Source organism: Tachyglossus aculeatus, chromosome 15 (assembly GCF_015852505.1).
Source record: "Tachyglossus aculeatus isolate mTacAcu1 chromosome 15, mTacAcu1.pri, whole genome shotgun sequence".
NCBI lineage: Eukaryota > Metazoa > Chordata > Mammalia > Monotremata > Tachyglossidae > Tachyglossus > Tachyglossus aculeatus.
Window position 1 is genome coordinate 9775360 of NC_052080.1, and position 20417 is coordinate 9795776.

Here is a 20417-nt window from a genome sequence, read left to right on the forward strand (position 1 = left end):
AATGCCCGTTTTAAGTTTTGTGCCAGAAAACAGAAACACTCCCTGGAATCAATTTTTTGGCGGGGGGTGGGGGGGAGTTAGAGGCAGTTAAATGGAGCATATTCTAAGGCAACTATAATAAATGAGACTCCTGCTCATTTTCACCTGGCCCTTCCACTCGTGGTAATACCATTAACAACAACAAAAAATACAGCCTGACATTACATCCATTCATTATCACTCAGTGTCTACCCGAAGCTGAGGAATTAAACTCGCCAAGTGGAGGTTTTTAGTAGCAAAACCATATGTTTCCTTGATGGAGTTTTAAAGTCTCTGGAATCACCCCGAGCTGAGCAAAAACCCATGAATGAGAACACTTTATAAAACCCATCCCCGCAATGCGGTGCGGTGTCTGAATAATACGACTGCAACCGTACGTGGAAGAAGCCTACTGCTTAAAAAAAAAAGGCTTACATCTGGTGTCCAGTCACGTGATGAATATGGATTTCACTATAATCAAAGCAGGAGCTGTGCACCACACAGGCTGCTGAAGAGCTGGCGTAGGTGTATTATTCATGCTTTTCTTACCACGGGCCTTGAGTCTCAGATTGAAAGGACTGTTAGATAGAGATGCCGTCTTCCTACACAGACAAGCGTAAACAGCCCAGATCCTCTGGTCCTTCCTCCCTGGCTCCCAGTTCCCAAAGCACATGCACACTTGCTGCTCCTTTTCCAAGCTTAAACAGTTGCAAAATACGCTTCCGGACTCGTGACAAGTATGAAACTTAAGCCTATAAATTGACTCCAAAGAAAAGCTTCAGGCAATTATTTAAACAAGAGCACTTCACATTCTGAAATGAGATGCCAAATTCACATTTTAACCCCTGATTCTGCATTCACAATTTAAGATAAGTTCATCGTACTGTGGGCAGTTACCCTGGTTCCTGTTTCCCATGGTCTCAGTAAAAATGGACCCAGGGATTAAAATGACACAATATGATTTTTCCAAGCCACTACTCCAATAAGTGAAAGGGGCAGGATACAGTGAGCATTTAAAAAGTTCTATTTGCAGTGTTTTCAATTTCAGAATGAACATTATAGTCTACCACTCAAAAGCATCGTTTTCTCAAACTGCTTTGATCTCTCTCTCTGGCGTCAATTTATTTAGCAGTTCTTTGATAGGCAGAAAGTTTACTGATTAAAACTCTATTTAGAAACTCTTCTCCCTTTCAGGGTTCTGGGCTAAGAACTTATTCAGAACTTCATTTTATGGAATGAACAGTGAGTCACCAACACAGCAGTAATACACAAAGCTGAAAAATTCCTTTAGAAAAGCCAGGCATTTTTCAGCATTTAACTGATGAGGAAAACTAAATTAGATTTTTCTTCTCCTGTCCTAAGTCAGCGCCTCTCAGCACTGAAAATATTACAGCCAGCCGTGCCACAATAGCAGTAGAAATCTCTTCTCCAGGAATTTTCCTACCAATTCTGTTGAGGTGGGGATCATTCCAAAAGTGGCTAGGCAGAAGCTTTTTGTGGGCTGAAAATAGTGCCATACTAAATCCATTTTTGGTTTGGCAAGGAGACAGATAATGCATCCACTTTAACAAAAGCATTGCCATGCGATAAAGAACCTAAAAGATACCTACCTCCAAGCAGAATTCCCCTCATCAGTCCTGGTTTTGGAGGAAATGGGCTCCCTATCTTCTCGAAAATCCTCAGCCTGCCTTCTCACTCCAGCGGAGGCTTCCTGCAAAGGATAGTGCAGTAAGACACCAAGTCATCAGGTTTCAGTCTCAAGAAAATATATTATTTTGAAACCCCTTATTTGCGGGTTTGCTGTGCTTGAGTGTACACGAAGTCAATAATGTTGCTTGCTGTCTACAATCGGTGCGGCTCAAAAGGGAGAAAAATGTGAAGGGCCTCTCCTCTGGGGCACCAGGAAATTTACTCCCCCATATTAGTATAGCCTACTCTCATCTAGAAACAGAAACCAGGAGACAGCCTGGAAATCTCCATATCCTATATTTGTCAAAAACCAAGCATGCTAAATGCTAGAAAGCTTTCCTTACAGTAAGGATACATTTTCTGAGACTGTGCAGATTCCAGTGGGCGGGGGCTGTTCATGCTTGTTCAGATTTTTAGAGCATAAAATTCTTGGAGGTCAATCAGTTTCACAAGTGGTGTTTTTTTTCCTACCAGAATGCACTATTTTAGAAACAATATGCTCCTAGTAAATGCACACCTGGCCAATGCCAAAAGCCACTGGACTACAGTTCTTTAGAGAAGCCATTTAATATTCTCAGTAAATAAATCTGCCCAAGTATCAACTTTTTAAAATCTCACACATTGATCCAAAAACTTTGTTATGAAAGAAGTAGTACAAACAGGAATTACCTGCATTGGTTAACCTAAAGATTCAAATCTCTTAATACCACTTAGGTAAATTCTCTAGGAATCTAGATTCCAGGGCATCATTAGTTTCCTAACAAAAACAAAAGATGCTAGGAATTGCTGACTTCCAAAAGTCCAGGAAAGTGCTCCTCACTAGCCAGTAAGCTCCTGGAGGGTAGGGATCATGTCCACTCACTCTAGCATATGGTACACTCTTAAATGAGGATGTGGATTCTAATCCTGGCTCTACCACTTGTCTGCTGTGTGACCTTGGGCAAGCCACTTCACTTCTCTGTGCATCATTTTACCTCATCTGTAAAATGGGGATTAAGACTGTGAGTCCCGCATGGGACAAGCTGCTTATCTTCTATCAACCCCAGTGCTTAGAACACTGCTTGGCACATAGAAAGCACTTAACAAATACCATTATTATTATTAAATGTCTAGAACAGTGTACTGCTCCCAGTAAGTTCTCTATAAATACCAGATTGATAAATACCACTGATTGATTTTTTTAACGGTATTTGTTAACTGTTTATTATGTGCTAGGCACTATACTAAGTGCTGGGGTATAATACGAGGTTGGACACAGTACATGTCCCACATGGGCTCCGTGGAAAGAGAAGTGGCGTGGCTCCGTAGAAAGAGCCTGGGCTTGGGAGTCAGAGGTCATGGGTTCTAATCCTGGCTCTGCCACTTGTCAGCTGTGTGACTTTGGGCAAGTCACTTAACTTCTCTGGGCCTCAGTGACTTCATCTGTAAAATGGGGATGAAGACTGTGAGCCCCACGTGGGACAACCTGATCACCTGGTATCCCCCCCAGCACTTAGAACAGTGCTTCGCATGTAGTAAGCGCTTAAAAAATGCCATTCTTCTTATTATTATGGGCTCACAGACTTAATTCCCATTTTATAGGTGAGGTAACTGAGGTGCAGAGAACGTACGTGACTTGCCCAAGGTCACACAGCAGACAAGTGGAGGAGCAGGATTTCTAACCCACGTCCTCTGAGTCCCAGGCCTGTGTTCCTTTCACTAGGTCACACTGAGAGAAGAATAAGATTCCTTAACAATGGCAGCTTGGACATTGGAACTGTTAATTTCTGAACTCTGCTAAAGGCTTAGATAAGGCAGCTCGCTAAAATATATTACATATATCCTCCTTCCATTTATCTTCTATCACTTGTGCTCTTAGCCTGTTTCCTCTCCTGCTGTGATGGTGAATGCGTATTGAGTATTGTGCATTTTTCACCTAATAGATGGATGCCTTCCTTCACTTTCTCATAAGAAAAAAATAAACTTGTTTCAGAAATTCTGGTCTACCATTGTGCTCCCTATTAAGGCAGCCACTGAATTAAAATTCAGAAAGGGGAAGTGGACTGACCAAAAAGTTGCTCCTTAAACATCCACATAAATTCCTAGTCTGCGTTTCTCCATTTCCTTGGTCCTACAGCGGGTCAGATGGAAGAGCTCAGAGTGCCAACAGCAGAGCCCCGGGGCTGAGGGGGGACGAGGTGGAAAGGTTGGGGACGAAGGATTAGTGTCGGACACCGGGAAGGAGATCAAATCTGGACTCTCGTTGGTGCCATGAGTCACCCTGAACCAGCTGGTTCCGAAGGCGGTCTACGGAAATATCTGGGCAACTAGATGGATTAAACTAGACCCAACAGAAAGCCCTCCACTGGGGATGCTCTCCTTACTACAAACCCAGTCTCTCTGAGGGACCCAAACGCTTTACCTGTTTGTAGTGATCTGTGGAGGGAGAGGACCTGGATCGTTCATGCACATATTGGGGTTTCTCATTCTGTTCCAGGACCACGTCCAGGATGTCGTCGGCTGAGTGGTACCTCCCTGAGCTCCTTGCTTCTAAGGGCTTTCTCTGTTCTTTCCAGGAAGCCTGGTATTCTGCGAAGGTCCCCAGCCTCTGAGGCTGCTGACAATTTTCCACCTTGTGGGCCCGACTACTGCCAGAGCTGAAGCTCTCTCCGAAAGAGGCTGTCCGGGTTCTTTTCTGATGCCACTGGTCCGTTCCCTCGGGCCCGTGGACTTTTCCAACTGGCGGATCCTTCGACGGGCCAGAGGCAGCTGGTTTCTGGGCAGGCCTCTGGTGGGAGGGCTTACTGGTCTCCTCAAAAAACTTCCACCTATCGGCAAAAGAAGCCAGGGTTTCCTCGGATGTGTCATGACGACGGCCTGGGCTGTATCCCTCAGAGATGCCCACCTTGTGGATCTTCTCCGGCTCGGAGTATGACCTCAGTTTCTGCTCTGCCGTGAAGCGCCTCCGGCCTCCGATGCGGTAGACGGGTGGCAGCCCGATCCCCGAGGCAGGCGGCTTAGACCGGCCGACCCCCAGGAGCGGGGAATTGGCCTCAGGATCCTGGGGCTGACAGGAGGAGGAACTGCAGCTGCCGAGCCCATGCTCAGAGGACCATGGGTAATGCCCGGCGGAGCCACCCTCTAGGTCTCGCCGTTGGAAGGAAGTGGCTCGGAGGACTCTGGCCTGGGCCTCCTGCAGATGGCCCCTGTAGGTGCCGGGAAAAGAGTCATCCCCAGACTCTGGTTTCCAGGGATCTCCGCATTCCTCAGCTTCACTGTCCCCAGTCAGGCTAGCTGTGCTTTTGCTTTTCTGCAGCTTGGCACGCCTCATCTGAATCTCGTTCCTCAGGGCTGTTGCAAACCGATCGCTCCTTCGTGCCTGTTTGCCCACCTGGGCATCGAACGGGGGCGGTTTGTCTGGTCTAGCCCCCGGGCAACGTTTGGGCTGGCTTTTTCCTTCTTGAGCTAAGGAGTGTAACATAGGTGTCTTGCAGGGAGAGATCTTGTCACTTTCCTCCTCGGCCCACTTGAAGTCTGAATGGCGAGGTCGGCTTTGAGGAGAAGCACCACTGGGCCTCGCGTAGTCTTGCTGACAGAGGCTATCACTTCTGCGGTTTCCCTCAAAATCGTCGTTCGGGATCTGCCTATTAGTTTCGTCGACACGACTGGCTCGCCGGGTGTCTCCCAAGCCTCCAGACCAACCTTCCCCACCACTGTCTGCTCGGCCAGAACTGCTCCTCTCGCAGATATCTAAATGCTCGCAATGTTGAGGTAGAGAGTATTTGGTTCTTTGGCTTGTTGTGAGTACGGCGGGGTTTTCATAAGGGGCCAGAGGCGTGTCAGCTCCTGATGAAGGCTTCCAACATTCGTCTTGGAGTTGCAGTGGCTGAGAACTTCCCTGAGCTGGCTGTTTGGTCGCTACACAGTAAAAGCGATTCTGTCCGGTGATCTCCAACATCTGGTCAGTGGCAAAGTCGACAGGAGGGGCGGCACCAAATCGTATGACTTGGGTCGGACTGTGGCCGCAAAAACGCTCAGTAGAGGGCTCGGGCTGGCTACCACAATGGGCCAGCTGTCTCAGTTCCTTAGGGGCCGCGGAGATCCGAGGGTGGTGAAAGAAAGTGCTTTCATCGCTGTACTGGCGCTGGTGATGGAAACCGTAAGCTGGTTGTGCAAAACGAACATCTGTGCTGGATAGAGATGCTTGGAGACTGGGGTTGGTCCCCGGATCGCTGCTACATGGGTCATCTGAGGAGAGGAAGCTGCGGTCCAGACTGAGATCAGACTGGTAGGTTGAGCGAGCGAACCTTTTCCTCTCCGCGCTCCTGTCACTCACTCGTACCAGTCTTCGCTGCTGATCTGCAGTTTCAGAAGGCCATTCGTTTCTGGGCTGAGCTCGGGTCGGAACCATAAAGTGCTGGGTGCTGGTGGTCTCTGAGGAGGCTGGACCCTGGGTCTTCTCGTGCCCTTTGGTAGCAGCGAAGCTATCACTCCGGAGGGGCGGAGGAGGGGGCGGCGGGGAATGGGACGCCCTGTTCTTCTCGGGAACGTACCAGACGGGCCCAAAATTGGATCTTCCCGAACCCGAGAACCTGGGCTCAGGAATGTCATCCGGTCTTGGACTTTTGCTCAGCTCCCAGGGAATGGGAGGGGGCCAAGAGGCTAGCCGTTCCCCTCCGCTTGGAGTGCTGTTACCCAGGGGCTGGGGAGGCTTGCCACTCCCGGACCTGGCCGAGTCCCACTGGGTCACTTTGTGGAGGACGTTCTCCGTCGAGGTGGCGTCCGCCTTCGATAGGGTGTGGTCAGGCGTGCCGGAGCTGGTAGAGAAGGAGCCGTAGGCTGAGTCCCGCTGGTTTTGGTGGCTGAGACGGTCGATGCTGCTATTGGATTTCGTTGCGGAAAGTCGGCTGTAGGCATAAGGTTGGGAAGGATGGCCCAAACTGTCCATGCTTCCCAGGGAACTGAAATGGTCGGAAGTGCGATGTAGATTTGTCTGGTCCCAAGAGCTTGACAGGTCATGGGAGGAAGAGCTGCAAAAGAACAGAGGACCAGAATAATATTAATCATTATGGTATTTGTTAAGCACTTATTCATTCATTCATTCATTCAATCGTATTTATTGAGCACTTACTGTGTGCAGAGCACTGTACTAAGCGCTTGGGAAGTACAAGTTGGCAACATATAGAGATGGTCTCTACCCAACAGTGGGCTCACAGTCTAGAAGGGGGAGACAGAGAACAAAACCAAACATATTAACAAAATAAAATAGAATAGATATGTACAAGTAAAATAGAGTAAAAACATATGTACAAACATATATACAGATATACAGGTACTGTGGGGAGGGGAAGGAGGTAAGGGGGTGATGGGGAGAGGGAGGAGGGGGAGAGGAAGGAGGGGGCTCAGTCTAGGAAGGCCTCCTGGAGGAGGAAAGCTCTCAGTACGGCTTTGAAGGAAGGAAGAGAGCTAGCTTGGCGGATGTGCAGAGGGAGGGCATTCCAGGCCAGGGGGATGACGTGGGCCGGGTGTCGATGGCGGGACAGGCGAGAACAAGGCACGGTGAGGAGATTAGTGGCAGAGGGGCGAAGGGTGCGGGCTTGGCTGTAGAAGGAGAGAAGAGAGGTGAGGTAGGAGGGAGCGAGGTGATGGAGAGCCTTGAAGCCGAGGGTGAGGAGTTTTTGCCTGATGCGTAGGTTGATTGGTAGCCACTGGAGATTTTTGATGAGGGGAGTAACATGCCCAGAGCGTTTCTGCACAAAGAAGAGCATTTCTGCACAAAGAAGAACGTTTCTGCACACTTACTATGTGCCAGGCACTGTACTAAGCGCTGGGGTGGATACAACCAAAATCGGATTGGACATAGTCCCTGTTCCAAGTGGGACTTACAGTCTCAATCCCCATTTTACAGATGAGGTAACAGGCACAGATAACTGACTTGCCCAAGGATACAGAGCGGACAAGTGGCAGAGCCGGGATTAGAAACCATGAGCTTCTGACTTCCCATGTTTCGGAAACATGGACATTCTAGAGGCCAAGGCTAGAAAAACGCTTTTGCAGAATAGGAACGGTACACCTACATTCACACGCCCAGATGTTATTCCATGAGGGATTTTTAAAATCCCCCAAATTATATGGTCATGTCAGGAGTACCTATAATATGGGAAATGGACGTGTTTAAGAACTCTGTAACCCTCCCAAATACTTTGTACGGTGCTCTACACTCAGTAAGCACTCAATAAATACCATCAGTCGACTGAATGATTCTTAAATCCTTTTTCCCAAACTTTCCCATCACTGTTGCCAACACTACCACTGGGCAGGGAATGTGTCTGTTCTACTGTACTCTCCCAAGTGCTTAGTACAGTGCTCTGCACACAGTAAACACTCAATAACTATAATTGACTGACTGCCTGCCTCAAGCCAACAAGTTTGGCATTATCCTTGAATCCTTCCTCTCTTTTACCCCAAATACTGGCAGACACTAAATCCTGTCATTTCCACCACCACAACATCTCCAGGATCTACCCATTCCTCTCCAAAGTACCATCATGCCTGTTTGAGCCCATCATATCTTGACTCAACTACTCCGTCAGCCTCCCTGACGCAGACCTCCCTCCTTCCAGTCTCTCCTGTCTCGAGTCCATACTTTTCTCTGCTCCCTGGATCATTTTCCTAGAACACTGGTATGCAAACACCTCCCCACATCGTAAAACTCTAGAATGCCCATTCTTCTTCACATCAAGCAGAAGCTCCTGACCAATGGCTTTAGGGCTCTCAGTCAGCTCTCTCTCTCCCACAATTATTCTTGCTCCTTTCCCACTACAACCCACATCACAATCTCTGATCCTCTCAGTCCAACCTGCTCACTGTGCCTCGATTTCTCATCTCCTCACCACTGACTTTCTGCTTATGCCCTCCCTTCTGCTTTGAAGAGAGACAGAATTGCAAATTGCATCAGTTGACTAATATGCAATGGAATCCATGGACTACCCAGGAAGGAAGGGACATGTGAGTTCTCCGGTCATCAAGAGGGTACCCACCACCTGTCCTGGAGGATCACCCAGGTGAGAGGCGGGAAGAGAACTGAGGCTTCATCTTGCCAACATGGGACAAGAGATGGAGTTGCCATGTTAGCTCAAACCTTGGCCCCTTCTCACTTAAAGAGTGGTGTGGGTTAGCAACGGCTGCCCATCCTGTCCCAAAAGTTACGGGTGCCAAGCTTGCCTCTTCAGAGGAGCCAGTCCTCCCTCTCCTCTACCACTCTGGCTGAAGCGGAGTGACCTAATGGAAAAACCACGCGATCCTGGTGGACAATCATTTCTGGGACTTGGCGAAGATGCCATGTTACCCGATTATGACACTCGGGCAGCCCCACGCTAAAGAGTGAAAACAGGTCCTCTGTTCTGATTTTAAAATGCCTTTCAAGGAGACAAAATATTTGCACACTCCTTCACTGATCTGATTCCTTTCAGAGAACCCAAAGATGACTCAGATGGTGGTAACTGTGTTTTGAATACCAAAAGAGATAATATGCAGGCTCCTCTAACTGAAAAGACTTGTCACATGAACTGTAATAGAGATCAAATAACATTAAGTTATTTCACCAATTCATTTGTGAAAACTGCTGCCTTTGAGATCCTGGTAGGGATTTCTTCTCCTTTCTAAACAAGACCATCTCCCTTTACATTTTAGAGAGATCCTTTAGGATTTTACATACCGTGCTTTCATTTCTTGGAAGTTCTGAACGATGCAATTTTGGGTACAAACCCTAAATGAACAGAATGAGATACCTCTGGCTCTTTAATGGCTAGGTGAATATAAAATTTTTCAAGTTATTTATAAATAGAAATAGATTTTTAGATAACACCAATGACCTTTATGTAAAACAGGGTATCCCCAATTCCCTCTTCTCTGATCGAATAATTTCTAAAGGCCTTTCAGTGCTCTCTCTCCCTCTCCCTGATGGGATAGAATTAACAAGAGTTGAGACTAAGTATCTGTTTGGTAAGATTTTGCCACAGTTTGAAAATAAACTCCTTTTTACCCTGTAAGCAAACTACTAGTCTCAAGAGAAATAAAGAAAATACATTCTGTGATTTATCCTCTGGATTTCTTTTTTCATTCTTATATGAACTTACTCAACCATAAATAGCCAGGACCATAAATGAACTTTGTTAAGAGTGGCATCATCTTCTAATGCAAAAGAAAATTCCACATATTTATATACAACCATAAGTCTTACTCTCTCACATATAATAATGATAATAATTATAATAATGATGGCATTTGTTAAGCACTTACTATGTGCCAAGCACTGTTCTAAGTGCTGGGGGGATACAAGGTAATCAGGTTGTCCCACATGGGGCTCACAGCCTTAATTCCCATTTTACAGATGAGGTAACTGAGGCACAGAGAAGTTAAGTGATTTGCCCAAAGTCACACAGCTGACAAGTGGCAGAGCCGGGATAACCTCTGACTCCCAAATCCGGGCTCTTTCCACTGAGTCCCGCTGTGACATACACCCCGAGGGACTTTCCTCTCATCAAGAAAAACAATTCAAAAGAATAAAACATTGACTGGAATGTAAGCTCTTCTTGGGCAGGGAATGGTTCACATTTGTTTTGCGTTTCCCAGAAATTTCACACAAAAAAAAATGAAAAAAATTTTTGTTTGGTCTTTCCTATGAGCCACACACATGCGGTGCCTGCTGAGGTACATGAAAGATAATCAGGTTGGACACAGCCCCTGCGCCACATAGTGTTCACAGTCTAAGTAAGAGGGATAACAGGTACATCATCCCTATTTCATAGCTCAGGGAACTGAGGCACAGCGAAGTTAAGTGACTTGCCTAAATTCACCCAGCAGGCAAGTGGCATCGCCAGGATTAGGACCCAGGTCCTCTGATTCCCAGACTCAAGTTCTTTCCACCAGGCAAGTCTGCTTCTCTGCACTCTCCCCATCCTCAGAGCCCTATGGAAATCAAATTTCCTTCAGGAAGCCTTCCCTAACTTTGCAAACCCCCACCCTATTTTCCTCCCTTATGTCTCACTCATGCATTTAGTCCCACCCTCTAGGCGCTTAGATACTTCCCAACAGCCCCTATGTATACATCCTTTTACTTGGTTACTTCCCTTGCTTGTAATTTATTTAGTACCTGTGTCCCTCATTAAGATTGGAAGATTCTTAAGGGCAAAGATCATGTCAAGCGCTTAGTATGGTGTCACGCACTTAGTATACTGCTCTGCACACAGTAAGTGCTCAATAAATACAAATGAATGAATGAATGCCATTGCTACAACAACCACTATCAACCAAAACTATTTATTGAGAGCTTAATGTGTGCAAAGCACAGCATATGCACTTGGGAAAGTACAATAATGGAGTTGGTAGACATAGCCCCTGCTCACAGAGAGCTTACTACTAATTTCCCGGGACTTGTACATATTTACTATTCTATTTATTTTGTTAATGATGTGCATATAGCTATAATTCTATTTGTTCTGACGATTTTGACACCTGTCTACACGTTTGTTTTGTCATCTGTCTCCCGCTTCTAGACTGTGAGCCCTTTGTTGGGTAGGGATCATCTCTAAATGTTGCTGACTTGTACTTCCCAAGCGCTTAGTACAGTGCTCTGCACACAGTAAGTGCTCAATAAATACGACTGAATGAATGAATGACTGAGATGTGTGTGTGTGTGTGTGGGGGTGTGTGTGTGTGTGTGTGTGTGCATGCATGCAGGCAGATAGACAAATATATATACTCAAAGTGTTCCTTAGGTCCATGAAACATTTGTTTACTTTCAGTTCCCTCCAAAATAAACACACGAACAATAACAATAATAATATTAATAGTAATAATAATAATAAAAAAACCTACGTACCTGCTATGGTATCGGGAGTGCCAAGAAGTGCAAGTGTTGACTGAGACTAGTTGAGCTGCCCCCGGGTCAGGATGACTGTCCGTGAACTTGGTGGCATGCCATGAGTGGGGCCTGCAGCTCGTCTCGTTCCTTCTGGAAACAAGCATAGAACAGTACTGGGTTTGAACAGCTTGCTAATAATACTAATAGTAATAATAATAATACAACAGAATTAGCAGATACGTTCCCTGCCTGGGATGAGCTACACTGCAGTCATAGAAATAATGTCGGCCCCACACAGGGCTCTTAGCCTCAGGAGAGGGGTAAACAGGTATTTAATCCCTATTTTATGGAAAAGGAAACTGAGCCACAGAAAAGACAAGAGTTGCTCAAGGTCATACAGTGGTAAGTGTCAGAGCTAGGATTAGAACCCAGGTCTCCACACTCCCAGACCTGAGCTCTGTCCACCAGGCTAGGCTGCTTGTTTTTCAAGTGTTTTTAAGTTCTGATTTCTAAAGGAGGAGCAACTGATTAAAATATTGACAGGCGAAAGTTTTGCTAGGTTTGGCACAAGGGACAAAGTATGACTACAGACACAGACATGACAAGAAGCCTACCACAAGCAGGTAGATTCCTTTTCGACAAATGGTACAACTGGGGGAGGAGATGATTCAGGTGGAGGTGCATGAATTCCACAAAAACTTTAGGTGGCCGGGAAAAAAGAAAAAAAAAATGAACCAGATTCATCCAACGGTGGAAATGACAGTTAAAAACAAATACTGTACCTCATAGAACTTCTCAAAATCTTCATAAGAAATGTCCTGGCCACATGAATGTCATTTTCAGAAGGCATTTTCTGGGTTATAATATCCACGAGCTGTTTCATCTTTCTGAGCAGTCAAGCAGGGAGAGACATAAACTAAACTGATTTGGGGCTGGAGACGAAAATGGTCAGAAAGAACTGATTCCCACTTGGCTCATAAGGTGTGGATTCCCTATCTGCCATCTATTTGGAAATACATGGAATGGAAGGTGTGGCATGCTATATTAGAAGACTGAAAACCCAACCTGCAAACTTGTGCTTTCTTCCTCCAAAAGGTAGACTTCAAAACAAATTTAATAGTTAACGGTATTTACTTGACCTTTCCTTACTTCATGCGGTACGACAAGAAAACCATCACTGTTAGAACATTCAAGGAATCTCGCTGCAAATCAATGCTGAGAAGAGGGAAATATTAATTAACCAACAATGCTTTCTGTGCGCAAGCCACACAATGTGAAACATTCTTCTCTGCTATTCCACTCTCATCTAAAATTTCAGTGAAATGAAAAATGCCATGAAATTTTGCAAACAGTTCCATGCTACCCCCCAGTGGAATCCTATTTCACTACACCATCCAGCTCTGACCCCTTTCTTCCTTTACCGTTGGAACAACTGGAATAATAATAATAATTATAATAATTATTACTGTGGTATTTGTTAGGTACTTACTGTGTCAAGCACTGTACTACGCATGGGCGTAGATACAAGACAAACAAGTCTGACATGTCTCCCCCTTCTAGACTGTGAGCCCACTGTTGGGTAGGGACCGTCTCTATATGTTGCCAACTTGTACTTCCCAAGCTCTTAGTACAGTGCTCTGCACACAGTAAGCGCTCAGTAAATACGATTGATTGATTGATTGATGGGGCTCACACTGTGAGTAGAAGGAAGAACAGGTATTGAATTCCCATTTTGCAGATGAGGGAATTGAGGCACAGAGAAGTTAAATGACTGGCCCGAGCTCACACAGCAGATAAGTGGCGGAGATGGGATTAGAACCCAGGTCCTTTGACTCCCACGCCTGTGCTCTTTCCTCTAGGCCCCACTGCTTCTCTATAGAACATACTGCGGGTTGCACCCACTGCCCCAGTGAGCGCATGACCGTCAGAGATGGGAGAGTGTGATGGGCGGTGCATAAACTATTAGCACTATTATCAGTTTCTCTGCAGTAGTTCTCAGGCCTGAAAACGCTGTGGCTGGACCCAGACTCATCTATCTTTTACGATGGGAGAATCCCCATCATCAGGCCACCTGAGTTTTAATTGCGGCTCTACCACTTGCCTGTTGTGTGACCTTGGGTGAGTCACTTAACTTCTCTGTGCCCCGATTTCCTTAACCATCAAAATGGGGATAAGATACCTGTTCTTTCTTCCCCTTAGACTGTGAGCTCCACGTGGGACAGGGACTGTCCTCCATCTTCTTAAACTGGATTTGCCCTAGCGCTTAGTACAGTGCTTGGTACATGGCAAGTGCTTACGAAATACCATAATTAGTACCATTACTACTAGATAAGCAGCTTGGCTCAGTGGAAAGAACACGGGCTTGAGAGTAAGAGGTCATGGGTCTAACCCTTGCTCCACCACTTGTCAACTGTGTGAGTTTGGACATGTCACTTAACTTCTCTGTGCCTCAGTTCCCTCATCTGTAAAATGGGGATTAAGACTGTGAGCCCCAAGTGGGACAACCTGATCACCTTGTATCCCCCCCACAGAGCTTAGAACAGTGCTTTGCACATAGTAAGCACTTAACAAATACCATCATTTTTATTGTTATTACTATTATATTTGTCCTAGTGGGGTCCTGCCTCAGTTCACCTTTGGGCAAGGATCAGTTGATATTTTTCTTGGTGCTCAAGGGGTTCTCCAGGCACATGACCTATTCTGCTACAGCTAGGCCTGGCTCCAGCCCCGTTCCCAAGTCACTGAGGGAATAGTGCTCCCCTGGTGGGACTGGCAGGAGGACTATCAAGTCCACTAAGCCCAGCCCAGGCCCGCCCACAGGTCAAGACTGATAGCAAAGTGGAGGCTGAGTGGAGGGAAAGGAGAGGGGGCCAGGAGGATGGGAGGTCAAAAGAGAGTGCCAGCTGGCCCAGCTTGTAGCGTCTAGTGAATAGACCTTCCCTACTGAAAGCCATCACCGAGGAAGCACACCTGTGGAATAACCCAAAATGCCTCCCTGCCAGGTTTCCATCCAAAGTTGCCAACTGGCCCACCAGCCGAACCGTGGGATGCACTGTTGGGTTTCCTTTCTCACTTTAAGGTACAGATATCACCAACTTTAGGGAGAAAAATCTAAAGATGCATGTCTAATTTTCTAGGTAGTTGTCATTTCTGCCTCTGAGACACACTGCCACTGCATCCAGTTTACACAATTATGGCAATGAAACGTCTCCCTCTTCTGGTTTCTGAAATCCCTAAGAAGCCTGAAATCATTAAGCAAACATACTGAGCCTTCCAAGTTTCCAGCACAAGCTTCAAAAGCAACCACTTCCAAGCTACCACAATTGTACAATCTAAGAAAAATACTGAGCGTGGGGTTTTTAGGACAAGAGGCACCTAAATAATGATAAAATAATAACAGGGGTATTTGTAAAGTACTTACTCTGTGCTAAGGCCTGGGGTAGATACAATCGAATCATATCAGACACAGTCCCTGTCCCACATGGGGCTCACAGACTAAAGGAAGGGAGAACAGGTATTCAACCCTCATTTTACCTAGAGGAAACTGGCACAGAGAAGCTGATTGACTCAAGAGAAGCAGTGTGTCTCAGTGGAAAGAGCATGGGCTTTGGAGTCAGAGGTCATGGGTTCAAATCCCAGTTCCGCCAACTGTCAGCTGTGTGACTTTGGACAAGTCACTTAACTTCTCTGGGCCTCAGTTACCTCATCTGTAAAATGGGGATGAAGACGGTGAGCCCCCTATGGGACAACCTGATTGCCTTGTAACCTCCCCAGTGCTTAGAACAGTGCTTTGCACATAGTAAGCGCTCAATAAATGCCATCATTATTATTAGTATTACTGTTGACTCACCCAAAGTCACACAGCCAGAAAGTGGCAGAGCCGAGATTAGAACCCAGGCGTCCTGACTTGCAGCCCTCTTTCTTCTAGACTTTGCTGCTTCCTCAGCCGACAAGGTACTATACCAGCCTGCAACCTTTGATGAAAAATGGATGGGGCTGTTTGAACTTTCTGGCCAAGCACTGACTTGGGCTCAGATTATATTTCTTTCACAGATCCCCTAGGCTACAACATCAATGCTGGCCAGTGCTTTTCCTCTCCCTCTCTATTTTCAGAATTCTTTCAAATGGATACTGGTAAATATGAAAGGGGAAGAAAATGAGAGGGGAATTAAACCATGTCCAAATCATAGCTCTGGCTGCCACATTAAAATAAAACCCTCTCCAGTTTCAACTTCTACTGAGTCCTTTTGACTATACGGCTCAGGCAGTAAGCTCATTGTGGGCAGGGGATGTGTCTATTTCATTGTTATATTTGGTACTCTCCCAAGTGCTTACTACAGTAAGCCCTCAATAAATATGACTGACTGACTAAGTGAGCAGCTATTTCAACCACTGAGCTATCTATCAGCACAGTGTGGCCAAGGCTGGGCTAAATCCCCTGATGTCTGAGTTTTGAAGAGCTGGGTGCTTTGGAAGATGGAACTCCTGCGGGAGTCTCTATCTGTTTAGAAGCAAATTTTCCCCCACAACTAGGGGTTCCAGATGTTTCCAAGGTGAATAACTTTGTCTTGAGGCTGTTCCCCACTCCATATTCAAGTCATCTTTCAATTTATCCTCACGATAAATACCCTGCAGTATTTAAAAACAAATACAGCTAGTTGTTGGGAGATGTAACTGGAGTGCTGGAAATTAGTGAGATAATATTAACCTAAAAAATAATAATAACTGGGGTATTTGTTAAGCACTTACTATGTGCCAAGCACTGTGCTAAACACTGGGATAGATATACAATAATCAGGTCAGAACCGGTCTCTGTCCCACATAGATCTGATATTCTAAACAGGAGGGAGAATAGGTATTCTATCCCCACTTTATACATGTGGAAACTGAGGAACAGAGTATATAAGTGGTTTGCCCAAATGGGACAGAGACTGTGCCCTACTTAATTAACTTGGATCTACGCCAGCACAGAGAACAGTGCTTGACAAAGAGAAAGCGCTTAACAAATACAATGATGTTGATGATGATGATAATAATAATGGCGATGATGAATAATCAAGCAGGCAAGTGACAGAGACAGGATCAGAACTCAGATCTGCTGACTCAGAGGCCCATGCCCTTTCCACTAAGCAACACTACTTCCTCTAGGAATGCCAGCAAGAAGAGTGGATCTTCAGGAGGGCTCTAAAGGCTAGAAGTAACTTCAAAGGGGTGGGGGGGTGGGGGGGGAGTTCCCAGCAGAGGGAAAGGTGTGAACAATGGATGAGACACTAGAGTCCTCAGAGATCCATTCTCTCCTCTTCAGTATTGGACAGTCAATGTACGTTCCCTCTTTTTCCCCTTTGCTTGTAGGCCTCTTGAGGGCAGATTCTTGCTCTCTTCTTTCTTTTTATGTTTCCCAAACTCACAATGCAGTTCTCCGCACATTTTCAAATTCAAGACCTTAGGGCTGATTGCAACTTAACAAAGACCATCATCATCATCATCATTTAGGACCTCTTACATGTGCACCAAGTAGCTCCAAAATATGTTCAAATAAACCCAAGTTCAGCCTGCAGAGATGAATGACTAGCTCTATGCTTGAAACCCTACTTCAAACCTCAAGTTCTCACATCAATAAATGGGAGACGCCAAGCTATTTACTGAAATAAGTTCTGACGGGACTGCAAAGCACTTGACATTCTTCTCTTCTGGGTGAGGTCTTTGTCCCCCTTCAGTCTATTTGACAAGAAAGCAAATCAATCGCTCCTGAACTGCTGAACCTTTGGAAACTACCACCCCCTTGTAGAATGATGGCAAAACCAGCTCATCCATCCACTCCAATACAGGCACCTCCTCAAAAAATGGCAGTTTAAACACAAAGAGACATTAGGAAATCTGGTCTTGAAAAGGGTGCCTTTGCCTTGGGACAGACTTTCTCTGCCCTTAAGAGATATGAGTGTCACTGAGGATCAGTAACAACCCTGATGCTGATTTAAACAGATACACATAAATGTAAGCTCCCTTCTGCCATCACATTTGAGGTTGCAGTTTCTTGCTTTTTAATAACCCGTCTCCCACCCAAAACAGCAGGAAAAAAAATGAAAAAAGTAAGTATGAGATGTGAGAGCCAGTGATTTCACAAATATACGGCCTGGCCTTGGAGAAAAAATAGCATGTTTTTTTCCCCACTACTTCCACTACTTCTAAAAAAGGAGCTGTAGGTTTCAAGTGACACTAAAGGGCACCTTACTCTTGCTCTCTCCTCTGGACTATGCTTGTCCTTTTTGACTAAATGACAAACAAAGAATGTAACCTCAAGGAAAGGATTCCACACCCTTCGGGGTATCTGCAATTTCTGGATGACATTCAAATGGCCTGTTGTAGAGTACAATTAAATTCACGAGGTTGTCTGAAACAGGCTTGCAGTTGTTCCGAGGATGATGGGATTCTAAGTGATTTTAACATTAATGGGTTAACCGTAGGTTATCTTTTTGGGCAGGGTAGTGTCTGAGTGCTGCTAAGGGAGATTTGTTCCTGTGAATGAGGACTTTGCCTCCCCTTTTTTCAGACTGTGGCCTTTGTTCAATCCATTAGTCACAGAGGGTTACAAAACTTATCAGACAAGACAGGAATTTAAGGTGTAAATCTGGCTGCAGCAGTTAAAGGAATTAACCCCTAGATTAAGTTAAGCATGCCTGGTTGGAAACTTCTAGGTTTTTAAGAGGCCTGGGAAAGGTGAAACCAAATTGGGAATCAGGATATATGGGTTCTAATTCCATCTCTGCCAAGTACCTGCAGTGGGACTTTGGAAAAAATCATTTAACTTCTCTGTGCCTCAGTTTCCTAATCTGCAAAAATGGGGATATATGCTCCCCCCCAAAGACTGTGAGCCCAATAAGGGACAGGGACTCTCTCACATCTGCTTGTATTGCACCTATCCCAGAGCTAGGCAAAAAACAAATGCTCAGCAAATACCACAATAATTGTGATTATTATTAGATGGGAAGTCAGGAGATGTGGGTTCTCATTTCAGCTCTGCCATGTCCCTGCTGTGAAAAATGACTGCTTGAACAAGTTATTATTCTATTTCTCTGTGCCTGTAAAATGAGAATAATACATGTGTTCTCCCTAGCTCCCACTTCAAACATGAGTCCCTTGTAGGACAATAACTGTTGGCAAGCAGCGTGGCTCAGTGGAAAGAGCACGGCTTTGGAGTCAGAGGTCATGGGTTTGAATTCTGGCTCTGCCAATTGTCAGCTGTGTGACTTGGGGCAAGTCACTTAACTTCTCTGGGCCTCAGTTACCTCATCTGTAAAATGGGGATTAAGACTATGAGCCCCCTGTGGGACAAACTGATCACCTTGTAACCTCCCCAGCGCTTAGAACAGTGCTTTGCACATAGTAAGCACTTAATAAATGCCATTAAAAACAGTCACAACTTCTCTGGGCCTCATTTTTCCCATATGTAAAATGGGGATAAAATACCTGTTCTCCTCCCCCCTGCTTAGACTATGAGCCTTAGACATGGGATAGGGACTGTGTCTGACCTTTTGATCTTATGCTACCCCCCACCTCTATGCTTGGCATAGAATAAGGGCTTAAGTCCACCACTGAGGCAAAATCTATGTCTACGTGGTCAAATCTTTGAATGCTTTGATTTTTAAATCAGGTCATGACTCTGAGGATGAACAATCACTAATGCCTCTACTTCAGTTGCGGAAGCTGACTGAAGAAGTTTTTGGAAAGCAGCTCTGGTGCCATCTAGAGTCCTCTGGAATCAATCTTCCCTTTTAATTCCGCTTTAGGAGTGATTAAGGAAGGGACAGGAAAGTCACTGCATGATTTCTGGTAATGCTATCAATCAATCAATGGTATTTATTGAGCTCTTATTACGTGCCAAGCACAATACTAAATGCTTAGCGGAAGGGGCTGGACTCACAACAGCACCATGACCCTTCTTTCTTACTAAAGTATTTTAATATATTTCCTATACATAGTAGACAGAGCCACATTCAACAGAGTGGCCTAATGGAAAGACCGTGGGACTTGGGGGGTCAAGATTCCTGACTTCAAGTTCCAGATCCACCAGTGGCCTCCTGTGTGACTTTAGGCAAGTCACTTAACCTTCTGGGCCTCAGGTTGATTCCTCAACTGTAAAATGGGGATAAGACATTCAGAGTCCTAGGTGGGACAGAAAATGTGCCTAATTTCATAACTTGGCAGCCACCCTAGCATTTCCTGTTATTTATTAAGTACTTAATATGTGCTAATCAAGAAGCAGCATAGCCTAGTGGAAAGATCACAAGCCTGGAAGTCACAGGGTTCTGAGTTCTAATCCTGACTCTGCCACTTGCCTGTGTGACCTTGGGCACTTCACTTCTCTGTGCCTCAGTCACCTCATCTGTAAAATGGGGATTAAGACTGTGAGCCCCTGGAGGATAGGGACTGTGTCCAACCCGTTTGGCTTGTATTCACTCCAGCACTTAGTACAGAGCCTTGCAAATAGTAAGTGCTTAATAAATACCACAATTATTATTACTATAGATGATGAGGTAAATATATATCACCATAGCCCAATTTTTACTATTTTGTCTTAAAATTATAGTAAGTTCTTAGAGAAGAACAATTGCACTTGTTTTCCTTTAAAACCTCCCACTTCACATCCTGCGGGCAATAAATCCTGAGTGACTTTAATTTATGTGTCCAAAGACTTGGCTTAAAAACCCTACTGTCCTCTTGATTTTTTTCAGGATCTCACTTAACCAGAGACCGACCATTATGCCATCCTACTGGGTGGTGGTAATTAGAGGAGAAGTGGTTACTAGCAATTAGCCCAGCTTCAATTTTACACACTTCACTAGGCACTAATCATGACTGATTAACC

General features: G+C 45.4%; 1 protein-coding gene across 2 annotated transcripts in view; it reads right to left on the reverse strand.

The window, feature by feature from the left end:
* The window catches only part of SHROOM2 (shroom family member 2), a 113183-nt gene that overhangs the window by 34473 nt on the left and 58293 nt on the right, over positions 1-20417 (reverse strand). For both annotated transcript variants that reach the window (XM_038757499.1, XM_038757498.1), the window contains exons 3-5: positions 11570-11701; positions 4109-6716; positions 1629-1729 (exon numbers count right to left, since the gene is read on the reverse strand). In XM_038757499.1, coding sequence (XP_038613427.1) covers positions 1629-1729; positions 4109-6716; positions 11570-11701 — 2841 coding nt within the window. The remainder of the gene's footprint in view (positions 1-1628; positions 1730-4108; positions 6717-11569; positions 11702-20417) is intronic.